The 22,668-nt window shown below is 47.3% G+C and overlaps 9 protein-coding genes across 9 annotated transcripts in view; 4 read left to right on the top strand and 5 right to left on the bottom strand.

Moving 5' to 3' along the window:
• PADG_12029 (uncharacterized protein) overlaps window positions 1–1,654 on the top strand; it is a gene marked incomplete at both ends in the record, with an annotated part of 6,726 nt that extends 5,072 nt beyond the window's left edge. The window contains 2 exons of the mRNA XM_010763316.1: window positions 43–1,288; window positions 1,493–1,654. Coding sequence (XP_010761618.1) covers window positions 43–1,288; window positions 1,493–1,654 — 1,408 coding nt within the window. The remainder of the gene's footprint in view (window positions 1–42; window positions 1,289–1,492) is intronic.
• A 1,648-nt stretch (window positions 1,655–3,302) lies between these two features.
• Window positions 3,303–4,601, bottom strand: PADG_06033 (uncharacterized protein; the record flags this gene model as incomplete). The annotated part of the gene is made up of 2 exons (XM_010763207.1): window positions 3,303–3,787; window positions 3,857–4,601. 2 exons carry the CDS (start codon window positions 4,599–4,601, stop codon window positions 3,303–3,305), a joined length of 1,230 nt encoding a protein of 409 aa, XP_010761509.1.
• Window positions 4,602–4,863: 262 nt separating this feature from the next.
• On the top strand, window positions 4,864–5,462 carry PADG_12030 (uncharacterized protein; the record flags this gene model as incomplete). Its single annotated transcript, XM_010763317.1, has 2 exons — window positions 4,864–4,971; window positions 5,277–5,462. The coding sequence occupies 2 exons, from the start codon at window positions 4,864–4,866 to the stop codon at window positions 5,460–5,462; spliced, it is 294 nt and encodes a 97-aa protein (XP_010761619.1).
• Window positions 5,463–6,283: 821 nt separating this feature from the next.
• On the top strand, window positions 6,284–7,070 carry PADG_06034 (uncharacterized protein; the record flags this gene model as incomplete). The annotated part of the gene is made up of 2 exons (XM_010763208.1): window positions 6,284–6,400; window positions 6,471–7,070. 2 exons carry the CDS (start codon window positions 6,284–6,286, stop codon window positions 7,068–7,070), a joined length of 717 nt encoding a protein of 238 aa, XP_010761510.1.
• Window positions 7,071–7,532: 462 nt separating this feature from the next.
• Window positions 7,533–9,023, bottom strand: PADG_06035 (uncharacterized protein; the record flags this gene model as incomplete). Its single annotated transcript, XM_010763007.1, has 4 exons — window positions 7,533–7,744; window positions 7,818–7,964; window positions 8,029–8,268; window positions 8,342–9,023. The coding sequence occupies 4 exons, from the start codon at window positions 9,021–9,023 to the stop codon at window positions 7,533–7,535; spliced, it is 1,281 nt and encodes a 426-aa protein (XP_010761309.1).
• Window positions 9,024–12,098: 3,075 nt separating this feature from the next.
• PADG_06036 (uncharacterized protein) lies at window positions 12,099–15,956 on the bottom strand (the record flags this gene model as incomplete). The annotated part of the gene is made up of 11 exons (XM_010763008.1): window positions 12,099–12,177; window positions 12,271–12,687; window positions 12,748–13,016; window positions 13,092–13,357; window positions 13,421–13,484; window positions 13,562–13,648; window positions 13,716–13,895; window positions 14,259–14,433; window positions 14,532–14,561; window positions 14,903–15,293; window positions 15,746–15,956. 11 exons carry the CDS (start codon window positions 15,954–15,956, stop codon window positions 12,099–12,101), a joined length of 2,169 nt encoding a protein of 722 aa, XP_010761310.1.
• A 1,485-nt stretch (window positions 15,957–17,441) lies between these two features.
• On the bottom strand, window positions 17,442–17,735 carry PADG_06037 (uncharacterized protein; the record flags this gene model as incomplete). The annotated part of the gene is made up of 1 exon (XM_010763009.1): window positions 17,442–17,735. One exon carries the CDS (start codon window positions 17,733–17,735, stop codon window positions 17,442–17,444), a length of 294 nt encoding a protein of 97 aa, XP_010761311.1.
• Window positions 17,736–18,702: 967 nt separating this feature from the next.
• Window positions 18,703–20,423, bottom strand: PADG_06038 (COP9 signalosome complex subunit 2; the record flags this gene model as incomplete). The annotated part of the gene is made up of 4 exons (XM_010763010.1): window positions 18,703–19,971; window positions 20,047–20,107; window positions 20,174–20,332; window positions 20,383–20,423. The coding sequence occupies 4 exons, from the start codon at window positions 20,421–20,423 to the stop codon at window positions 18,703–18,705; spliced, it is 1,530 nt and encodes a 509-aa protein (XP_010761312.1).
• Window positions 20,424–20,816: 393 nt separating this feature from the next.
• Window positions 20,817–22,055, top strand: PADG_06039 (U2-type spliceosomal complex subunit CWC25; the record flags this gene model as incomplete). The annotated part of the gene is made up of 1 exon (XM_010763011.1): window positions 20,817–22,055. The coding sequence occupies one exon, from the start codon at window positions 20,817–20,819 to the stop codon at window positions 22,053–22,055; it is 1,239 nt and encodes a 412-aa protein (XP_010761313.1).
• Between the last annotated feature and the right edge of the window lie 613 nt (window positions 22,056–22,668).

A 22,668-nucleotide genomic window follows, 5' to 3' on the forward strand; every position in this document is an offset into this window, starting at 1 on the left:
ACCCTCCGATCCGCTCCGCACACCCAGCATCCGCATCAACAGCTCTAATTATGCTTCCCAATGCCGCTGCGACCACAGATCCTCCAGCCCCTTCCCCTCCGCCGCACTCCCTACAACTGCCGCAGCTACCACCCCTCCCGGCGAAAATACCAATCAAGCCCTGGGCTCCGCCGTCTCCGCCGCCCAAAACCTCTTCTCGAAGAATAACCCACCGCCTCCTCCTCCTCCTCCTCCTCCTCCTCCGCCGCCGCCACCATCATTACAAACGGCCCAAACGCCCATATCCATCGACCCCCTCCGCATCGTTGGGAAGGAGCTGAAGTTTATGAAAAAGAACATCCAACAACTCCTAGGATCCGGACACCCCCTACTCGACCGCATAGCGAAATACTACACAAGAAGCGAAGGCAAGCATGTCCGCCCCTTGCTCGTCCTGCTTATGTCGCAGGCCACAGCCATAGCCTCCAAGTCGCCGCGACAGGTGCAGTCCGTAAGTGAATCGGGGATTAACGAGGCGATTACATCCCCCGCCATCCTGGCCGATACGAATCCAGATCACAGCGTTCTCACTTCCTCAACGACGGAGGCCTCATACACGCTCCCCGGCGAAGAGGTTGAGAAAGGGCAAGGGCAGGTGCAGGGTGATGGAAACATCCTCCCCTCCCAGCGCCGTCTGGCAGAGATCACAGAGGTAATCCACACAGCCTCCCTGCTCCACGACGACGTGATCGACAACGCTGTCACGCGCCGGTCCTCCGTCTCCGCGAACCTGGAATTCGGCAACAAAATGGCCGTGCTTGCCGGTGACTTCTTGCTCGGGCGTGCATCTGTGGCATTGGCCCGGTTGCGGGATCCGGAGGTCATCGAGCTGGTCGCGACGGTCATTGCAAACCTGATCGAGGGCGAGTTCATGCAGTTGAGAAATACGGAGCTGGATGAGGAGAACCCGTTCTTCACTGAGGAGGCGATCACATACTACCTGCAGAAAACGTACCTGAAGTCTGCCAGCCTGATTAGTAAATCGTGTCGGGCAGCGGCGTTGCTGGGTCACAGTTCGCCCGAGGTCGTGGAGGCGGCGTATTCGTATGGGCGGAATCTAGGGCTGGCGTTCCAGCTCGTGGATGATATGTTGGATTATACGATTTCGGGAGAGGAGCTGGGGAAGCCGGCTGGGGCGGATCTGAAGCTGGGGCTTGCCACGGCGCCGTTGTTGTTTGCGTGGAGGGGGAATCCGGAGCTAGGTGCGCTGGTTGGCAGGAAGTTTAGACGAGAGGGCGATGTGCAGTTGGTGAGTTTTTGTATTTTTCATTTTATTTCCATCTTTTATTATTTACCCTGTGTAGTCTTTTTCAAGAAAGAAGCAGAGGGAACAGGGCATGTCCTCCCGAACAGCCAATCTCCTTCCCCCTTCATCATCGCACAATTGCTGCCCGCATACTTTGGAAAATATCCAATCCACTAACCCAAAAATCCATACCAAAAAAACCAACAGGCCCGCCAAATCGTCGCCCAATCCGACGGCCTCGAGCAAACCCGCGCTCTCGCTCAGGAATACACCGATAAGGCCATCGAGTCCATCAGCATCCTCCCAGACAGCGAAGCGAAAGCTGGTCTAATTGAGATGTGCGCGAAACTCACGCAGAGGAGGAAGTGAGGTGTATACCTCTTGTACTCTACATGTTCCGTGCCAGGATCGACGGCGATTATCAGAAAAGGAAGAAAAAAGCAGAAGGAAAACAGAAATTGGAGGTCGGTGTGGAGCTTGGTGCTTTCGAAGGATCATTATTAGATTTTTTTTATTTTATTTTTTTTATTTTATTTTATTTATTGGGCTATATTTATCTATCTACTTTTTGTTTTCCCATATGTATGTATATATATATGTGTGTCTATATATATATATATACCACTGCTCTCTGCTAATCTCTTGTCGCACCCAACTCTTGGTTTTCCTTTTGTTCTCCACTTTTGAATTGCTAGAATACACGGGCATATGTGCTTTGGGAGGGGGGGGGGCTGGGGGCGCTGCATCATTCATGCCTATATGTCAATGTATGTTCTGGGATGCATGGGAGTATAGGGGCATTTTTATGCATTTTTATGCATTTTTCGCAGGAGCGAGAAAACTCTTTGAACCTCTTTGTTTGTGTCTTCTGGCTGTGCTGGGCTTTCTGTCTGTGAAGAGGAGGACATTTAACAAGTTATTTATCTTGCAAACTGGGGGAAATGCTATGGGGGAACCCTTTGCGTGTCATGGGGAGAAAGGGAGAGTTTATGAGCATTTATGCGACCATCTCTTTTTATGTTTCCTGGCTTGTATACAATGTGCTTATTGTATCTTTTATTACTTATTTCCATTATTCCTTTTCATGGGTGTCTATGTAATAGTTGCTATTTAGTTACTCTCCCCGTTTATCAGAGTCTGCTGAATACACCCTTCCGTCATGACCCATATATTCCACCGTATATCGTCGTTCTTGTAGCTGGCAGCCTCTGCAATCGACGAAGCCTGCCATTCTGTCATATATATATATGTTTTTCAGAAGTGATTGGGGAAGATTTAACAGTTAGCGTTTCTCCCAATTACTTCTCCTGTCCCCTTCGGCAACCTTCTGCTAACTACAATAAGGACTAGAGAAAGACCGAGTGAAATGACAGGTTGTATTGGATGTTAGATGGACCTAGATGTAAACCGTACACGCAAGTGAAGGACGTGAAGGTAGAAGGAGGAACAAAGATGAAATTTGTATATGGAATGAAAGGTATGATATATGTATGTCTGTTTCCTTTCCGAGAACACACTATCTATACTCCCACCAGATCTGATAGTTGTTCTTTGGATCCTATGTCGAACTTTTAAATTATCTCTTTCGAAAGTGCATGTAAAGAGGGAAAATCTCACACTAATAATCATACCACGCCCATAATCATAACACTCTTCACATATCCCGTAGCAACGGCTATCCCTTCCCTCATGTGTAATACAAGTGTACTCCGTAGCAGGTTCGAGGTCAGGGAACTGGCGGGTGGGGTTTGTAAAATGTATCCCATCCGCCTGTTCCCGTTCCCGCACAACAAACCAGTAGAAGGTAGCAGTAACTAACTAACTTGTAGTACCTATGATTAGTCATTTAAGATTAATGAGAAAAATATATGGGTTCTCCGTCACCAGGTCCGCTGTGCCATTCTCTTCCGTGCAATGATCCCAAAATTTGATATACCGTTTCCGCTTCCACGACGACAAATATAATAAGATCCCCGATCAGCAATCAACACTAGATTTCGGCGGATAACATATATATCTATCCAACGGGACTCCACGGCATAGGAATCAAAATCCGACTCTTCATAGTCTGAATCAGCGGCACCGTTTTATGAACAGTATCCGCCCAACCTTCAATGGACCAGGACTTTTCGCGTCGAATCTTGCGCTCCTCCAGATCCGCAAATTGCCATAGGTGATGCACCGTGTTCAGCTCGCCGATCTGCACAAACCACGCGCCTACTCCCTCCATCACTTCGCGGCGGGCATGCAGCCCTCTTCGCCAGTGGGTCTCCCACTCGAGAAGGTTGCCTGGGTGCAGCGTGTAGGAGCGGAGCTCGAAAAGGCCGCCGAGTTTACGGGGTGGAGTTGTTGGCCAGAAGGAGAACTCTTGCATGAGAGATGTGCGTTTGCTGTTGATGAGGGATTTCAGGCGACAATCAAATGCGCGGAATTCGGGGTGCTCGGAAATGGCGTGCAAGGAGGCGTGATAGCCCGAATAGCGTTGGTATTCCCAGATGTGGACTAAAATAGAGTCACCGTAGTTTAGCAATGGATCGCTTTCATGACGGGCGGTGTTCACTCGGGACTTACCAAATGTATCGTTGTCCCCGACCTGTGTTCTCCAACTTCCAACGAGATGAACCTTGTTATTCTCGATCTGGGCCATCTTCGGATACCACTGCCCGACCAAGTCGACATATTCATCCACCTTATCCGGCTTGACTTCATGGAAGACAATCGAATGCACGTATTTCCCCCGGGCCAGCACCTCTGAGAACGACCGCTCGATGTCCTTGTCCAGCTGCTGTCCTTCTTTGGTGCCATAGATCAAGCTGGACAAGGTGCCACGCTTGGGAGCGTTGCTGGTTTCGGATTGACGGTGTTCCCCTACAATGCGGTGGGTGGAGAGTGAGCTCAAACCATGCACGTCCAAAGTCTCCGCAGCATCAATAACAAGAGGAACGGGAACATCATTAGAAGCCGCCGTAGCTGAAGCAACTGCAACGCCAGCGGCGGTGCGATCGGACTTCCCGCTCACATTGCTCATTCCTGGAGCAGTGGGATATGTTGAGCCCGATTGCTGCCGACTTGTAAAGGAAAATGAAGCAGGAGAAACAGAAGCATCACCCAACTGACTCTCTTGCTGTTCTTTTTTCTTCCGAGCAGCTTCCAGGTTATCCCGAAACTCCTTCTGCCTCGCGTTGAAGGAAGCCGCGGTGTCTGGTGTGATGTCTCTAATCGAAGGGGCCCGACAGAGCGCTACGGTTGTGGACAAGGGACGGATCCAGGCTTGGGGTGAGGCAGAGCTGGATCGGAGAAGACGTGGAGCCAGCATGGTGAAATAGAAAAATAGTAGAGTAGTACAGAGTACAAGCGCAGGTGAGTTGCAAGTTGTATAATTGTTATGATTGGTGTCTGGGGAAGTATGTGGACAAGCAATAATAACAACTGATTGTCACCAACTAAACCCAACTTCTCCACTCGAGGACCGTGTTGAATGGGTGTACTTGGAGTGGCAGGATAACAGGCGAAGCGTACGTACGGTGAACAAGCTGGGATGAGAGACTGGCAGACACAAGAGGTACGGGAAGCAAACGATGAATGTAGTCTCGAAGCACAAAGACAGCAGTGGTAGACTAGAGAGGGGAAACAGCCCGTGTAGCAGGGATAGCGCCCAGGTAGCACGCTATCTGAGAGCCAGGATAGTTAGTTAAGGGACCTCCGTTGCAGGCTGGAAGAGAAGCCTAGGCCTACTGCAAGAACAGAGGCCACGGGTAAAATCTGAAGACAAAGTCTACAAATAACAACACAAAGAGAAGAAAACCAATGAGTCGGAATTGACTGATAGATAAAGAGAGGAGACTTGACTGTAAATGAGAGGAACGAAGAGAATGAAGAGAGAGAGTGTGTGTGAAGTGATGAGGTTGAACTTGGAAAGACGTTTAAAAGTTATTCAAAATCAGTTGGGAATGCTTCTTGCAAGCTACCCTAATCACGTGCCTCCCTCTAGAAGAAACGGGTTGTGAAGAAGATCTTGCTTGGATGGTTCTACACACAACAACAACAACAACAACAACAACAACAACAACAACAATATTTCTTCTTCAACGAAGGTTATAATAATAGTCTCTGGAATGAAAAGCTGCAAAATAATATGGCATTAAAAAATGTCTTCATACTTTTAATGCAGGGTTAAACCTCTTTTTAAAGTATAGAAAACTATATCTTATTAGAATTATAAAATTAAATGTTAATAAAAATCTAATTTTTATCGAATATTATTAGTAAATAAAAAGCTAATATTGTATATAACTTAGATGCTAAATCCTTTAAATTAATTTATTAATTTGTATAATTAAAATGATGCTAAGATATGAAGTGTCAATAGTAACATTATAGATAAAAGATAATAAGTATTATAAAAGTGATAAAAAATAATACTAAAATATATTTAAGAAGAATTAATATAATAAAAGGTCTAAAAAGACTAATTTAATATAAAGAAGAAAAAGATCTTATGAAAAACTCAAAAGTTATATTATATTACCTTTTTTAAATACATAGTTATTGATAATCTAATATATATATAGATCTTTATCTTATAATTATAACTATAAGCGTTATATAACTATAAAACCATTGAACATGCAAAAAGAAGTCCAATACTAGTATATTTTAATTGTTAATGGAATTTCTTCTGACTGCTGTGATAATCGCAATTTCACATAGATGCAGAGTTTGGTGGTTTAGTGGCTGAACTCCGGTTGGGATTTACAACGGTAATGTAAATTAGTTAGCCAAAAGTTCAATGTCTGTTGTGACATCAGCGAAACAACCACGTCAAACTTCAATTATTTCAGTTGCTGAGAGAAAGACACAACTTATTGCATTGAACTATTATGTGTAGTGATCAAGTTAGTCGGTGTGGAGGAACGACCAACCCCAAGTGAGCAGATAGCTATCCATCCCTCTATACTCATATCCAGCCGAAATCAAGCAGACGTGGGTTGGGCCACAATGGCCGACACCCACCCGATTCCCCTCAGCTACGAGGCCTCTGCCACAACAACGCATCCACTGTTCACCAGTAGCCTCCCACCGGAAGTAGACAGTTGCCTCAAGAATTCAAGATTCGTATGTCACATACCCCTGGTGAACATGCATATGAAAAAATATCTGCCTACCCACTAACAATGGCCATCAGCTCCACCTGGCAACATGTGACAACCAAACCCCCCACGTTAGCCTGATGAGCTACACCTATCTCCCCTCGACCACCTTCACAACCCACCCTACAATAATAATGACCACCAACGCCGCCTCCAAAAAGACCCTGAACCTCCTCTCAAACCCGCGTGTCTCCCTCCTGGTCCACGACTGGGTCTCCCACCGGCCTCCCACCCTCCCGACCCACTCGAGTCTTGCCCGTGACGGGCCCCCGCCCCCCGCCGCGACACACTCCAGCCTCGCCTCTCTCTTACTGAATATCAACACGAGCGCCCTGAGCAGCATCAGCACGACTATCATCGGTGAGGCGAGGTTTGCGGAGCAAGGATCTGAGGAAGAGAAATGGTGCAAAGAGAGACACTTGGAGAATAATACCTTTGCGGCTGATGTGCCGGATGGGACGAGCTTGTTTGCTGCGGCAAGTGAGGGGCAGAGGGGGAGGGAAAGTGCAGTTGCGCCTTCGGTGGATGATACGGTGAGGGTGGTTATTGTGGAGGTTAGAAAGGGGAGGATTGCGGATTGGAAAGGGGGTGTGCGGGATTGGGCGGTTGTGGAGGAGGAGGAGGAGGGTGCGTAGGGGGTGCAAAGGGGTAGAAGGATAGCTAATGGGGTTGAGGATCGATAGGGAGGAGGGTAAGGAGGGTTTTTTTTTTTTTTTTTTTTTTTTTTTTAACTCTCTTGATATTTATAAGAGAGTAGGCTCTCCATTTTTCCATTCTTGAGATATTGCTACGCGTTTGGTAAAAAGCACCTGGATTCCCCTGCGAAATAATTGGGTTGGCGGAAACAAATTGTATGTAAATTTGTTCTTCTAAAAGAATTCCACCTCTATATACACATGGATCTATACGCCAACGCATTCTTCCATTCTCTTCTTCTTACCGGTATCTCTCTCTTTATAAAAAAAAACTCTTCTCCATCCGTTCCTATCCTTTCTTCTACTCTCCCTTCCCCACCTCACTAACAACTGACGAACACAGCACAACCCCGGTTCCTGCATCAAAAACCACAAACAAAAACGACCTATCAACTCTCATCGCTACAGGAACCCCCTCATAGCACTTGCAGCACCACCAAAAACCCCCAAACTTGTCACAGCAGCAACCTCCGTCCCTTCTCCATTCACCTCTACGAACAAATCATGTTTGATATTTGTCACATAGGCGGGTTGTGAACGTGAGATGGGCGCGAAGTCTGCGGATGGGCGGCAGATGGGCCGCAACCCAAGGTTGAAGAAGGGTTCGGAGATGTCTGTGCTTTGTTTTAGTGTAAATCGCGGCAGGGAGAGGTGGAGGAATGTGGGTTTTTAGGCTCCAGGGCTGACCGCTAGCGGTATCGGAATGGCTGGTAACAAGCAAGGAGCGGAGGGTAGAGGGAGAAGCTGAGAAGGGAGCGAGGATGGCGAGAACAGACCCTGCGCCGGGGGTTTTGGGAAGGATTATGGCTGCGTTCCAAGTTGGGGATGCATCAGCTGGAAGTGGAAGAAAAGGGGAAGGGATGCGGTTTCGTGTTATCGTTCCTATACGGCAACACACACATCTGCGCGATGTTATCTTCCCAATACAAGATCTCACTAGTTCCATGCATCATATGGCACGGCATCCCGCCCGCCCAGCTATCAGTATGATCACTCCCGAAACCCCGAAATCTATCCACACGGGTGTTGGATCTCTCAAACGGCACCGCCCATTTGGCCTTGAAATACAAACTCGTCACCAGTTTAATATCTACGTCAGATATCTCCTCCTCTGCCACTAGGCCGGCAATTTCCCCCCCTGGACTTTTCGTGAACCCACAGATTCATTGCCCGCGCATCCTGCGGCGCAAGCGTCGCTTTGAACATTGTACTCATTGCTCCGGCCCATATCGGCTCAATCAGAAACGATTTCCCATACCATATCGAGCTGCTGATATCTAGCTCGATATCACTACCAGCAGTAGCAGCAGCAGCAGCAGCAGCAACGGGCGTGGAACGAGGATTGGGCTTGCAGTACTCATCCAGTTGCACGATATCCTCCTTTATGGCACCGTACACCGATACTTCTGAGGTGTTAAAACCAAGCACTCTAGAAAAGGCATCGAGATTTAGTCCCTGGGAGCCTGCTGCTGCCATCATGAGGCAACGGTAGATGTTGGCAGACGCAATGCCGCAGGGATATCCTGCTGTTGCGATGCTGTAGAGCAGTCTGAAAGCGAAGTGGTTAACGGTGTCGACGAAAGCTGGTGAAGGCGCGTTGATGTATGCGGTTCCGGTTTGTGGGGATTGTATCGCTGCGATGCCCCGGTCATGCAGGACGAATCGGGAGTCTAGGTGCTGCTGCTGATGTTGCTGATGTTGCTGCTGAACAGTGGTGGGAGTGGCTGTGCTTGGCCCATGCCCCGGGGCCCCAAGCTCTAGGTGCCGTGGGGGTGGAGCGGGGATGAATTGGTAGACATCGTTGATTAACGGAATTGGTGTTCTGATTTTGAGGAATGTATGCGTGTGATCGTGGAGGTTGAATTCCTCGCAGCTTGAGCACTGTGCGTGCATGATGGATGGAGATCAAGAACAGAACAATCAACACATGATCGCCAAAGGGCTCACTCAATATCGCAAGTGATTATTGGTTCATTGGATGCATCCCAACCACGCTGTGTAAGGAAGACATCCCGGAGGGCGGGGTGATTTGTTTGAGCGGGAATATGAAACATCACGCTCCTCTTACCAGGTCGAAGTCCTGGCAATTGATACATTTTAAATCTGTGGCCTATGATGGGGTCCATGTCACAATTGTCGCAGATGATGCCATGATGCTGTGCTGGTTCTATTCTTCTCGCCATAGTTCACATCCGGAACAGGCTCCTGTGGTTTAAAGTCAAACCACGGTTAACTGGGGGGTAGAACTGATCCTCCTCAGATTCATAAAAAGATTCATAGAAATGAAGGAAACTAGCTAGGATGCAAGGTATTCAACCTGTCCAAATTGTTCAACGAGGTCCTTTTTCAGGTTGTAATCCCAGGCTCAAGTGTGGCGGACTGGTCGGTTATCGAAAGACGTTCCCCCACTTTGACTGGAAATCATCATCGAGGCTAATTAACCAAACTACATAACTACAGAGTAAATAGTCAAGGTAGTTGGTTAACTTTGTTACGGAGCTCTGCTGCAGATCTGGATCTAATAATAAGTCTGATGCGTCCGATGCCAAACATATTCAAGTTTGTCCCAACGAGCCTGTTGTCTATTTCTTCTCTTCAACATGATGTAGTTATCCTTGCATCTCAAAGTTGTCTTTGCACTGAGGTTTCTCGCAAACACAGCTACTGCAAACACAGGTTCCTTTTTACCGCCTATCCAATTCTCAACATACTCCATGATTGGGCAACGGAGCCCGTGAAACAGTTATTTCCACCTCATGAGCTATCTCTCTCGAAGGCGTGTAGCCTTGGTGTTCGTCCCTCTTGCATCTGGCCAATCGTAAATCCTCAACAGTTCAGCCCTTTCTCTCTTGTCTTTTTCGTCTCTTCCTTTGTTCTTTTCTGAGTCTCAATCTCTTTCGCACTCATGCTACCCAATAAACGACTGAACAGTCACTTGCACGCCAAGTGGACGGAATTGAGGATTCCATAGGTCTTGTCTTCAGCAGTTCATCTAACCAACCAATGCAGATGCAAGCCCCAGAAAAGAATGTGCACAATGAACAAGCCGCAACAGGAAAATAAAAAAGAAATTACCCAGGCATCCATCACGACAACACGTTGACTTTCGTTGCTGGATTGAGAACCCCTCCTTTTCTGCAGCCTCGCTGCAAGTTATTTCTGCATCTGCCTGGAACCCTGCGGGACTTGAAGCTCTCCCTCTTTCGATTGAGGATGTAGCTGGGGTGGAAAGGAGGGGAGTTTACATCTTTTGAACCAAATGGACAGCGTGACGAGGAAATCCTGCATCCGCCTTGTGTCCGGATGACGGAAAGTGTGGAGAGATATAACCGTCAAAGCCCTGGACAAACTCCCCAAACTCTCTGCTATCACACAGATTGTCACGCAAGTCACATAGCAGGTGGTTGACAAGCTTTAACTGCTCATTAGTGAAAAAAAAAATGAGCAAGAGAAGACGGATATCAGGAGGAGGTGGCCGGGATCCTCAATGCAGCACTCGAGATCTGGTCTCTATGATGTAAAGATAAATATTTGCATGTTATGGTTAGTGGTAATCTAGGCATAGAGAATGATGAGCTGTGGGATAGTTACGTGGATCGGCGAGGAAGATAAGAACCAGCCGTTCTCATTCCCGGGCAACGGAGCCACCGGTAACTAATGTTAAAGATCAACAGCCCAGAAAGCCAACCTCCACCCTCCACTGTTAACACCACCACCTTCCCACCGATGCCAGTCACAAAAAAGCCCGCATCATACGTGATATTACCTCAGATCATTGGGGGGTTCGACGGTGAAGGGAAGAAAAGAAGACGGCAGCAACAATGCCATAATCAAGCGGCAGAAACAAAAAGGGTGTATTACGCCGCGGCATCGCCCTGTTCTCTGACTCTCCTCCGTTCGATATGGGTCTGCACGTTATAACTACGGACGTTGAAGGATGGCGTTCGCGGTGTCCATCACAAGCGGCGAGCGTCGTCTCTCTCTTCGCCAACGCTTTTCGCCAACGCTTTCATGGCTGAGACACCCTTATCCGCATAATTCGTCTGGGGAACCAGGCGGAAGTAACCGGCTAGAGCGTGTTTCTTGAACATTTCTTTTCCTTGTGGTTGCCCCTCTCTTCCGTTGATCCCGTTCTGTTCCTTGTCTCGTTATAGCTGCAGTATCGTATAGCCTTGAGATTCTTCTTTTTGCTTTTGGTTCAAGATGGAAACAGTGAGGAAGCAGTGTCGGTAGTTGATTTGTTTGAATGTCGGATGTCTTCTGTAGGCAAAATAGGGGTAATATAACTACTTCTCGGTTGTCAAAAATTTCCAGTGTAAATACTGTCGAGTAACAAGCTCAATTTTCCCAAAATCTTCCTATTGGGTCATTAATTCACGGGTACCAAGAGCAACAACAATCGTATACAGGCGGTTTCAAATGCTGTCTAGCACAGAAAGATCGATTATTATGACACTGGCAAGCAGCCGTTTATCATATTTTTTTTTTAATACGGAAAGCCCCATTAATAATGAAGCTCCGTATTACTCCACTAACATCTAAAGAAGTAATAAAACTGACCGAATTGAAAATGCGGGAGCTGGCTTGAAAGAAAGCGATATCATCCGTATATATGATATGGACGGAATATAACACATATGCTAATAGTATAACGTAAATTCAGCAATATACTGCAATAAAAAATAATTCGTGAAGGTAAAGAAAAGAGAACATAAAAAGCGTCATGAGTGAGCAGCTCAATGGAGTCAAAATCAGAGGGTGAAATAAAAAATGGTGAACAAACGGGCTGGGAGTATCGAAACTTCAACTTGTGAGCAATATGAAACGCCACAACGCTAAATGAATATATGACGAAATAATGGGACAAAGGTTTCTAGGTCGAGTAAGAACAAGTAAAAATGTTAAAAGTCATTTTCTCATCACGAATTATCTATTCCCACCATCGAGATATAGCGGGCGAAGTACGTGCTACTTATACTCCTCGTTCGGGTCCCATTGGGATGGCTGGAAATCGGGGTTTTGGAAATGCGCAAGGTTATTAGGAGAGCTGAGTTGTCAGTACAGGTTTGAAATGTTGAGGTCAGGTTTTGTTTTCAAGGAAGGGTGGGAAATGGAGAAGAGAACTTAGCAATCCACTTACTTGCGGAATGGTACAGACGTCAGCGGGAGAGTATTCATCGGTTCACATACTAAGGGGTTCATCCTGATCTGGAGCTCTGAGGATTTACCCGGAGTGGAAACTCGGCTGATGTGGAAACCGGGGAATGAAGAATGTTCGGATGGAGCTGGTGGAGACCGAGGAGCTAGTGGAGGGCGAATACTAGAGTTGATGTGCATGGGATATGTGTGCGACTGGCTGGCATGCAGTGGCGACGGAACACTGGTCGTGTCGAATGGGAGACTCGGTATGGCCATCAAAGTTGGGTTTAGATCAAATGGCAGGGCATTTGAATACCAAGAGGCATAGTCAGAAGTCATAGAATATTGGTAATTGACCTGGGTTATTTCCTGGTTTTGGATTGGCTGCTCGGTTCGGTAAAGAAGATCGTAGTGACCCCTACAGATCATTTTAGCCATTTACTATTTCAAGGGCAAGCAAAATAAGGGAGTTTCTTACGGTCGATAAAGAAGCATGATCGTCGCTATAGGATTATTGGGTGAGAGCAAATGTGGGGTTACTTGAGTTCCTTCACTCCGATCCAGATAAAGAATCTCAATGGCAAATCCGGACGCCCCAATGACTCCGTCGAACAGCCCCTGAATCCCAATTTGGTCGATTTCACTTTTAACAGTTTCGATTGTTCTTGTGCAGTAGTCAACAAGGGGAATTCCGAGGAAGTCCGCGTAGCGACTCGGATTCAGCTTCATCCATGCACTAGTCACCAACTGATGAGATAAATTTTGTAAGCCAGGCCTTAGAATTGACAAATGGTGGCTAGTTTCGCAGACTCAGAGACTCACCCTAAAATGCATAATGATAGAGGATGAATTATATTCATCATTAAACGCTTGCAAGAGGAATGAATCGTCATAGCTTCCTTTTTCAATCTCCTGAGATATACGGGTAAGAAGCTCCTCCGTTGCATCAACGAACATTTCATAGAGATGCTCTTGGCATCCAGTGGAGTCCAAAAGCTCATTCAAGGATTTCATCCGCGCCAACTCTTGGGTCACTTTTGCAGCATCTCTCAGGTTGAACAAAGACTCGAAATATCCGAAAGCAATTGCTAGCGTGGAATCAGTCTCAAGCACATAGAAAGCCAAAGAAACGGAAGCATTGAATAGCTCACCTCTCCATCCACAGTTTCCATCCCCTTTCATAATACGATAATGAGAATGGGTGTGTGAGAGCGCCTAGGAACAGGTAAGCAGGCATACACTACCGAGATGTACTTCGCCTCTCCATCTTGTGAGAAACGTTCTCAACATACAATAGTCTTTGCAACATATATCGGATCTGCGTTTGCATATTCGGAGGTTATCGTGCTGCTGGACTGTTTTTGACCAACGAGGGGACCCTGTGCCAACCCATTAGCCAACGGATCATCATAGGCTATGTTGGAAGACAAGAGACATGCTGCCCACCTGTAAATCCGGTTCATACTGATTGGAGAGCTTCTGGAACTCCGCCATATGGTCTGGGTCTGCCATATTGCCTGGAGAAGGAACAGTGCTTATGGTGGGGCTGTAATGTGTTGTTCGGTGGAAATTATCCAGGTAGGGGGCTCGAAATAAACGTCGGAATGACGGAGCAGCCTGATATGTCTGGAGGTGAAATCGTGCTGCCGCAGATTCTAGAGATCAAAATTGGCCGTAAGCAGGGCTGCACATGTCTGATGCAGCAGTCTGAGCATGAATGGTGCAATACACAGAGAGCACCACCAAATCAACCCAATGTATGTTCGTGCTTCTTTGTGATTTTATCTGATGGGTGAAGGGGGCTCGACCAGCTGCAAAACATGACGGTTTTCTGATAGCACATGAAAGGCAGAGAACGGTAGCATATAATAGTAATGTAAAATAATAGAACGACTACATAGAGGATATTGGGGAAGCAAAGCAGAGTTGCAGCAACAAAGCTACCAGCAACAGACCTAACCACAGCAAGAAGAGGATGTGAAAACTCACGTCAATTGACAGTGACAGATTCCTGCTGTGTATTATTATGGAAGCGGAGGCGACCTTATGTACGGAATACGGAGAAGAGCGATATTGATATGCAACCCGGCGAGCTGGACAATAGCAACACCCCTTCTGAGGAACCCCTCGTGTCGAATGGTGGATGCCGTCACCACTGCGTTGCCTGCGAAATCAGTTGTTATCACCGCTCGGAACGGGATTTACGTCTCAAAAAAGTGATCAAACAACAGCGACGAATGGGAGCTGCATGGTGCAACTCACGGCTGGAACGTGCCTTGAAGCAAATAATCGCTGCGAATGATTGTTTTTTGTAGCTAGCTGGCTGCGAGGTTGAAGTGGGATAGCAAGATCCCGGCTGACTCAGCAGCGCGGCCCTGAAGAAGTCGAGTTCAACTTCATCCGGTTCACACGGCGCAATATTCAACCTTTTCGCCCAGCCATCATGACACCAGCAACATGCGATATGTCTGCAATTCGCGGGACAACATCTTCTTGCTTACCTCGGTTTCCAGTAAGTATGGAAATTAATATAATAATAACCAGCTGGTTTCGATCTGCTGTAGCAAGCGTGTATCAGGGATAGTGAGATGCTCTGGAAGTGGATAATGGCCAACAACTATAAGTTAACGGACCCTTTGCAGCGGATTTTCTGAAGCGAAAACTTAAAAGTGGCGCAAATATCAGGTGCGAAAATGAGGACATCGGCAGTAAACACATGCACAAGGCGAATCGTCAATTTGGCTCCCGAGAAGCTAGCAAATAGTGATTGGTGTGGGATTGTCATGTATGCGGCAAGCCGAACCTGCACATGCAGAAACAATCCGGTCAAGGCACGAATTGATCCAAGCGTTGCCAAAATTCTGCTGCAGCTTTTACTTCTCGCCAAGGGGTCGTTGCTTGGAATTGTCAAGCCTCCTCCACCATCAGCCTCCGGAAGAGTGGGAAACTGCCGGTTGACTTCGCTACATGTTCTCAAACTATCTATGCCGGCAGGCTCACACTTTTGCAAATTCCACGGGGCCGCTAAACTGATCAGTTGTGCTCTCAGAGCAATTCTAAACAACACCCTCGAAGTTGATTGAAGAAAGAAGCTTTAAAAATGAAATCAATATGTTTGATACGGTTATCACCCCCAACAATACAATTTGATCGTCTCTGGATGAAGTCCCATCAAGTCTTTGTGTCTGAAAGACTACTACATACATATCTTCTCGATATCCTCTACAATGAAAAATCTGGTGTAGCTCAGTAGAGGTCAATCTAGTTGGCGATCAACAGATGCAGTTAAGCTTGTCAAGACTTGGTTCGCCTTCAGGGATAACTGCTTGGTTGGCATGTAAACCGGAATTGCCATAGCATATCCTCCAGCCTGGGAGTTAAGCAAAGGCAATCGTCAACTCGTGCCGGAAATATGAGGATTGGGTTGGGATCCTTTTTCACTCTTTTCGTTTGTTCTTCTTGTGATGGGGAATCACGCCTGCGTTTGGGATAGCCCAAGACTTGATCCTCTGATACATGCATTCTTCCCCTCCCTAGGATCGACTTAGGTTCATTCTGTTCGATTGTTGCGCCTAGACGTGTCACAGTGCCGAGGAGTACTATATCACCCAAGCAAAGCTCTTCCAAGTATGCTGCCGGAGACGCTCCTAGCCAGCCTTGAAGATTAAAAGCAGACATGGCTTTCATAACGCATCAGGCTGAGTCTCCAGACCCAACGCAAGGTTCTGACATTTCCTCATCGATCTACCGAAAAGCCTTTGAACTATTGTCGATTTGAAGGCCGTCCTAGCCCACCGTTGTCCATTTGCTGTTGAAACAAGCTCATGATGTGGCAAGCCAATTCTGTAGCTCGATCTACCAATCTTCCAAAGTTTAAAACCCAATCATTATCAGACTCCTTTTCAACGCTGCCTTAATACCTATGGGGAATGCCAACCGTGGAACCGAAAGAAAGTGATAGATAATATACTGTTCTCAACAGTAAGTGCTCATCTAGTACTACGAAATTCAGCAGGATGAATTCACTTCGTCCCTGTCCTGGGTCGTTCTAGTTCTGGGGCGTTTATCATCCCCATTCTTTTTGTACCAATACACCACTTCCATGCCTTCAACCACAGGCATTCGCAGAAAGAAAGCAATTGGAAGGGATACCAGCCAGCCGAAGCACCCAAAATGGCCTCAGAGACGCGTGTCATCGTGGTGGGAACTGCGAAGATTAGGCCATTTTTCTTTTTCCATTGCGTCGCAAACTTGACCTTTTGCTTTTGTAGGCTTATGCCAATTACGTCCCATTGTCTATCCGCCCCACTCGGGTGCCAGAAAATCCATCTTCTTTCGTTTTGATAACTGGTGCATATCTTCTCCCTTCTCAGTCCACGAACCTTGCTCCCTTTGCCTTGGATGTCAATACGTCAAAGAAATATGGGTCTCAGGCGTTTTACGGTGCACATGTCGGATCAGAATAACCCTCTCGGCTTACTTATCTACAGCCGTCGGATCACCATGGATATCTCCTTCTATGCAATAACCTTGTGCTTCCTATCCGTCGAGACTCCTGATCAATTCACATCGTTAAATCAGCAGCGACTTCCGACTTAGTTATCCATGATGAATCGATCTTGAAATTGACAGGATGTTCCTTATGCAAGAACACACAATTGACGAGTTCGAGAAAACATATTAGACACGAAATTGCATCGTCAAATATGGATAAACGTACTAGGTTCGCAGAGAGCCACAGTTCAGTGAAAGTGACGGCTCATTTGGAAGTGCTGAGCCGAAGCTTTCCGCTCGTTATCACAAGTCAGATCTATCCGTTAAAACCTTAGGTAGGGCCACATATCGCCATTTCACGTCGGGTAACTTAACCATGTTGTGCTAAACCAACATGCAACGGACTAACACCCTCAAAATTCCATTTCTTGGCCAACACCCCTCTACATAACTAGTTACCCATCTCTGCCACCTCACTAACTGACAAAGTCCTTTATTCTCCAGATACAAAATTCGGGCTGTTGGAAATGAAAAGGAACCTTGGAAGCTTGTTTGACCACATTCACCCACTGCCTTAATGCACGTCCAAAAATCGTTTTCGTGAACAAAGTATTCGCGGTATGGTTGAACCTTCGTGTTTTCTTTCTTGTTTCCCTCCATTCACTGGCCAGCATTTTCCTATCTAGTTAGTGCTTCCGGTGCAGAAGAACATCTCCAGCTGGCTAAAACATAATCATTGTACTTGCCTAGAATGTAGCTACCCCCAGGCTTGTGGATAGGGATGAGATCCGTTTCTTCCTCTTGTTGTGTGGCTCTCCTAGGGTCTTGGTCAACAATAACGGGAAGTCGATTATTTCCAAGGCCTAGCGATCTTCCCTTCGGGACGAGCCATTGATGTTCTCCAAGACTCTTGGAATCCGCCACAAAATGCCCCAAGCTGTGGCGGTGGCCTCTTATTAGCACGTTTCTCATGGGTCAAAACAGGCTCTGTCACACCAAAACTGTACCTTCTTCAGCAAAGCCGTTACCTACACTAGAATCCGCATGTCCGCGGCCGCTCTCTGCCTCCTGTACACGAGCCACACCGTCGGTGCTGGATCGATCTCCTAATAACGGTTCAATTTTCCCTTGTTTCCGTGAACTTGTTTCTGAGAGAGGTATATTTGAGCGCAATAACTTAGTGGCTATTGGCACGTCATTGCTTCTTGACCGCCCCGCGTTTCACTACCCTATATTCAGTCGTATAACCGATGAACAAAACATTATATTAGATCTCGAGTTACCGTTATCCACAGAGATACGATCGACGACCGCAGCGATTAGGACGGCATTCTACTCTGTAGATCTACTGGAGATCGACAGTGTAAGGACACACGCACACCCATATATATACATATATAAACTATATGAATATGAAGGCGACACGGAGTGATTGAGGATTCTTAGGCCTATGTGAATGCATGGCTGCCGGGTTTTCTTAACATCGATCTTGGGAAATAAGCCATTTTTGCCGGGAGAGGAAAACGCATCTTTGCGATAACATGCCTCCAGTTACAGGAAGGGGATCTTGCTTCTATCACTAAATGTCTGAATTTAGGCACTCTCAACAATCATTTATGTGCTTAGGCAGTTTGTTATATTCCATCATGGTCTACGGACGAATCGCAGCAAAGAAAGAAATGCTGATTCCGGTGGAAGGCTGCTGACAATAATTGAAGCTGGCCTAGTAGAATGTTTTATTTCTTGAGGTGGTTGCTGATAAACAACAACAACAACAACGGTATCATCGCTTCTAGTCGTAAAACTCCTGCCATCCCAATGAATCCACACTGGTCAAAAGGGGTTACCAGAAAGCAGTCAGCCGCCAGAGTGGCGCAATAAAAGGGATCCCAACGATGAAACAGATGGAACGTAAAGGGTCATTAGTAGAACTGTATCATCAGAGAGGTCGTGAAAAAGCTTTCGCAACGCCTGACTTTCCCTTCCACTCCCTCTTAATCCCACCAACACCCATCTTCCTGAACTCCGGCGACGATGAAGAATCGTCTGCAGGGCCCATCTGCCCATACCCACCCCCGCCACCACTCAGCATAGAAGTGTGAAGTCGCGCCGTCTCCTCGGCCCTAAACCCATCCGCGTTTGTCAAAACACACTGACAAAGCGAGTTTAGCTGAGACGTCCAGGTCTCAAGAGCATGCAAACGCTCGTGGTCCTCGTCCCGACTGATAACTACAGCGCCGGTTTCCTGGTCAATTTTTGCGTCCGGGATTTTCCGATCGAGGATCAGGAAGCTGAGAATATCCTGGACTTCTGGGATGGAAATTTTGATTTTTTTGGAGATGAAGGAAAGGCTGAAGCGGGTGTAGGGGGCGATTAACTTTAGGACAGCCTTAGTGCGCATGTTACGGCTAACTTCGTCGATGTTCTCGGCTATGAAGGGGTCTGAAACGACGTCAGGGTTGTCGCGGAGGATTGATTCGTAGGCGTGTATGTCGTCGCGTTGGAATGCGTCGACCAGGTCTGTCATGGCGGAGATGCGGGGGTCAGTTTTATATGGTTTGGTTTCTTGCGAGTCAAAGGGGTTGATGTTAGATTTCATTAACATGGTAGTCAAGACGAGGTACTTGAGGACCTGGATGCGCTGTATGGAGCCAGCTTCATCGTAGTTTCTGAACGACTCAAAAAAGTCACTCTGTGCCTCTTTCCAATTCTCTTCACTCATGTGCATCTTTCCACCACACTCGCGAATTATTCCCATGATTTTCGGATGCGGCACGGCAGACCGCACGGTGAGCGCTTTCTGATAGAGGGCCTTTAGCCGTTTATTGTTCTTCGTGTTCGCGTACATCTGGATTTCCAAGGCGTAGACCTCCAACGAATATGTTCCCTTGGCCGGGTCGTCTGTCCCGTCCTCACGCTGACACGCTCGATGCAATTCCTTCACTTTCTTGCTTAGCTGCACGTACTCCTTCCGCTCCAGCCACAGCCTTGCTAGCTTGATATTTGTCTTCAACCAAAGCCGTTCGTTGTTGGTATTTTGGAAAGATTTGAGTGTTAAGGAGTAGAACTCCTCCATGCAATGATATGCCGTTTCATCATCGGAGCCCTTCTCAATGTAATCCAGCATGCTGTTGATCGACTTTTCGGAATAGTTTCGCGTGACGGCCGATTTGACGTACGTGAGCAGTTCACGGTAGTGTTCAATGGCCTGAATGGATTGCCGTGAGTCGCATCATCCATGTAGTGTAGATGTAAGTAAGGTAGAGCACGAAGTGTCACTCACATCCTCAAATCGACCAAGCTTAAATTCTAGCTTAATCGCTTGCTTTAAACCTTTGAACCCCCTGCAGGAAGTGCTGTCAGCCGAATCCTATCGCAATGCGATTCCACGATGAAGATGTAAAGATTACCAGTCGCCTTTCTCCTCCTCTAGCGCAGGTACTTCTAGAAATTCAGCAATGGCCTCTTCTGGATTGTCCCCTTTGATCTGCTTCGCGTTGTAGTATTTATTCTCGATACCGACATCGGCTTCTTCGTCGTCGTCTTCGTCTTCATATTCGAAGTCATATCTATACAAGTTGTCAGCAGATGATAAGAGAAGTTAGGGATAGGCACATACTCCTCCTGGTCGGAGTCCTGCATGAAGTCGTCGTCCGACATCTTGAAGCAATGCGCAGTGCGTGCAGCACCGTCTATAACTACCCCACAGCTATATCTGGCTCCTTGCTAACTTGATTCTGTGGGGAAAGAGAGAGATAAACGATTCACGATCTTCAGCTTTCTGAGCCAATGATTTATACGAGTAAAGTATGGATGAAGGGTGACCCAAAGTTCAAGGTTGAATGGGGGGGGGTTGGGATGCTGCTCCATATTTGGACTAGCGCGGCTCACTCCAAGCTTATCTGATCGCCGCCACTTCTCGATCTAACTTAGTTATTCACTTGCAAACCTCGAACCTTCAAAACACACAGCGCCTTGTACATATTCAGTCCCTCGCTTCCTCCAACCCAGCAAGAGTCTATAACGCTATTTCACATTAGACACTGTGCCAAAATGGGAGGCGATCTCAATCTCAAAAAGTCGTGGCATCCCGTCCTCCAGAAAAACCAGGAGCGGGTATGGATCGAGCAGAAGAAGGCTCTCGAGGAGCGCAAGCGGATTGAGCAGATGATGAAGGAGCGGCAGGAAGAGAGGCAAATACAGGAGCTGCAGCAAATGCAGGAAGCAGCAGGCGGGAAGAAACGATTAAGCCGCGTGGATTGGATGTACTCGGGGCCCGCCGCGGGCCAGACGGGGACAACAGAAGAAATTGAAGGATATCTCCTGGGGAAGCGCCGCATCGATGATCTTATCAAGGGCTCTGAAAGCTCGAAGCTACAGAAATCATCCACGGAGGACTCGTTTATGGCTGTGCAGAATGCGAATACCGCGAGGGATACCGCTGCGAAGATTCGAGAAGATCCCATGCTGGCCATTAAAAAACAGGAACAAGCCGCCTACGAAGCAATGATGAACGATCCAATCCGGAGGAAACAACTTTTACAGGCTGCCGGTGTCGATACGCAGTCGTCAGAAAATAATCGGAAGCACAGAAAACGCAGACATAGGAATGATGATAGTGATGACGAGCGGAGTTCAAGACATAGACCTCGAAGACACGATGATCATGGCGACAGACACAGGTCCCGGAGACACGATAATGGGGATGACAGACGAAGTCGCCATCGTCGGAGTCATCGATCACGCAGCCCATCCAGGTCGCGATCGCGATCAAGAAGCCCACCACCCCGCCACTATAGATCCAAAAGCTCACCGTCGCCACTGCACAGGCGACGGTCTTACTCTCCGCATCCCCGTGAACGCTCCCGCGAGCGCTCATCACATCGATCCCGAGAGGAGTCCTCCCGCTCCAAGAGACAGAGCTGGCACCATTATCGAAGAGAGTCACCCCACTCCTATCAGAGATCCGACGCTCCTGCTCGTGCCCGTCTCCCTGCTCCACAAAAGGAGACCAAATCCACCACGAATGATGAAGAGCGCATGGCCAAGTTAGCAGCTATGCAACGAAACGCCAACGAGCTAGACCAGGATCGCGCGGCCCGTCTAGCCGCAGCTGAGAGGCGAGAGCGCAAGGAGCAGGAGGCGGACGACGCGGCTCGCGCGCTGTCAAGCAAATATGGAGGGAAGGGGAGGTTTGTGAGCGGCCTGAATAGGCGGGCTGGAGAAATGGATCTGGCTGATAGGCTCCAACGAGGGAGGAGGGGTGTTGAGAAAGAGCAGGAAGCTTACTGAGAGCAAGGCCTTTTTTTTTTTTTTTTTTTTTTCCCTTCTTTGCTCTTTATGATGATAATACATGATATTTATCTGGTCCGTGTTTCTGCTGCTTTATATGGATCTATGAGTAACTTATATTGGGATCTATGAGTAAATTTTTTATGACATCTGTTGGATTTTGTCAATTTCTAGTTTTATTTAACTGGGGGGAAAAAAGGTTCGGGGAATATGTTCGGTACATTTATATTCTGAAGGGTTGGTTTGAATATTGTTTTCCGTTTCCCCTGCTTGGGGAAAAGGCGAGATTACAAAATCCCCACGGATCCACCCATGGTTTGGAACAGGGCCGAAACACTTTGCATAACCAGAGGGGAGCAATGGGGTACATAAATAAGCGAGTCCTTAGGCCAATGGGTGCCCCTTGAATTTAAAAAGGTATCCCTTTGCCATCAAGTTCACTAGAAGGCGGGGCGCAAGAACACCCCTTGGCAACGAACGACACGGAAGGTTCTGAGAGAGAACACAATGCCCGGATAGATTACCGTCATTCATTCTGCAAGCCCCAGGGACCCCTGGTCGATTTAATTAAATGTTCACTCCCCTGAATAGGAGGAGGGGCTCTCTTTTTTTC

This window comes from Paracoccidioides brasiliensis (genome assembly GCF_000150735.1).
Source record: "Paracoccidioides brasiliensis Pb18 unplaced genomic scaffold supercont2.7, whole genome shotgun sequence".
Lineage (NCBI taxonomy): Eukaryota > Fungi > Ascomycota > Eurotiomycetes > Onygenales > Ajellomycetaceae > Paracoccidioides > Paracoccidioides brasiliensis.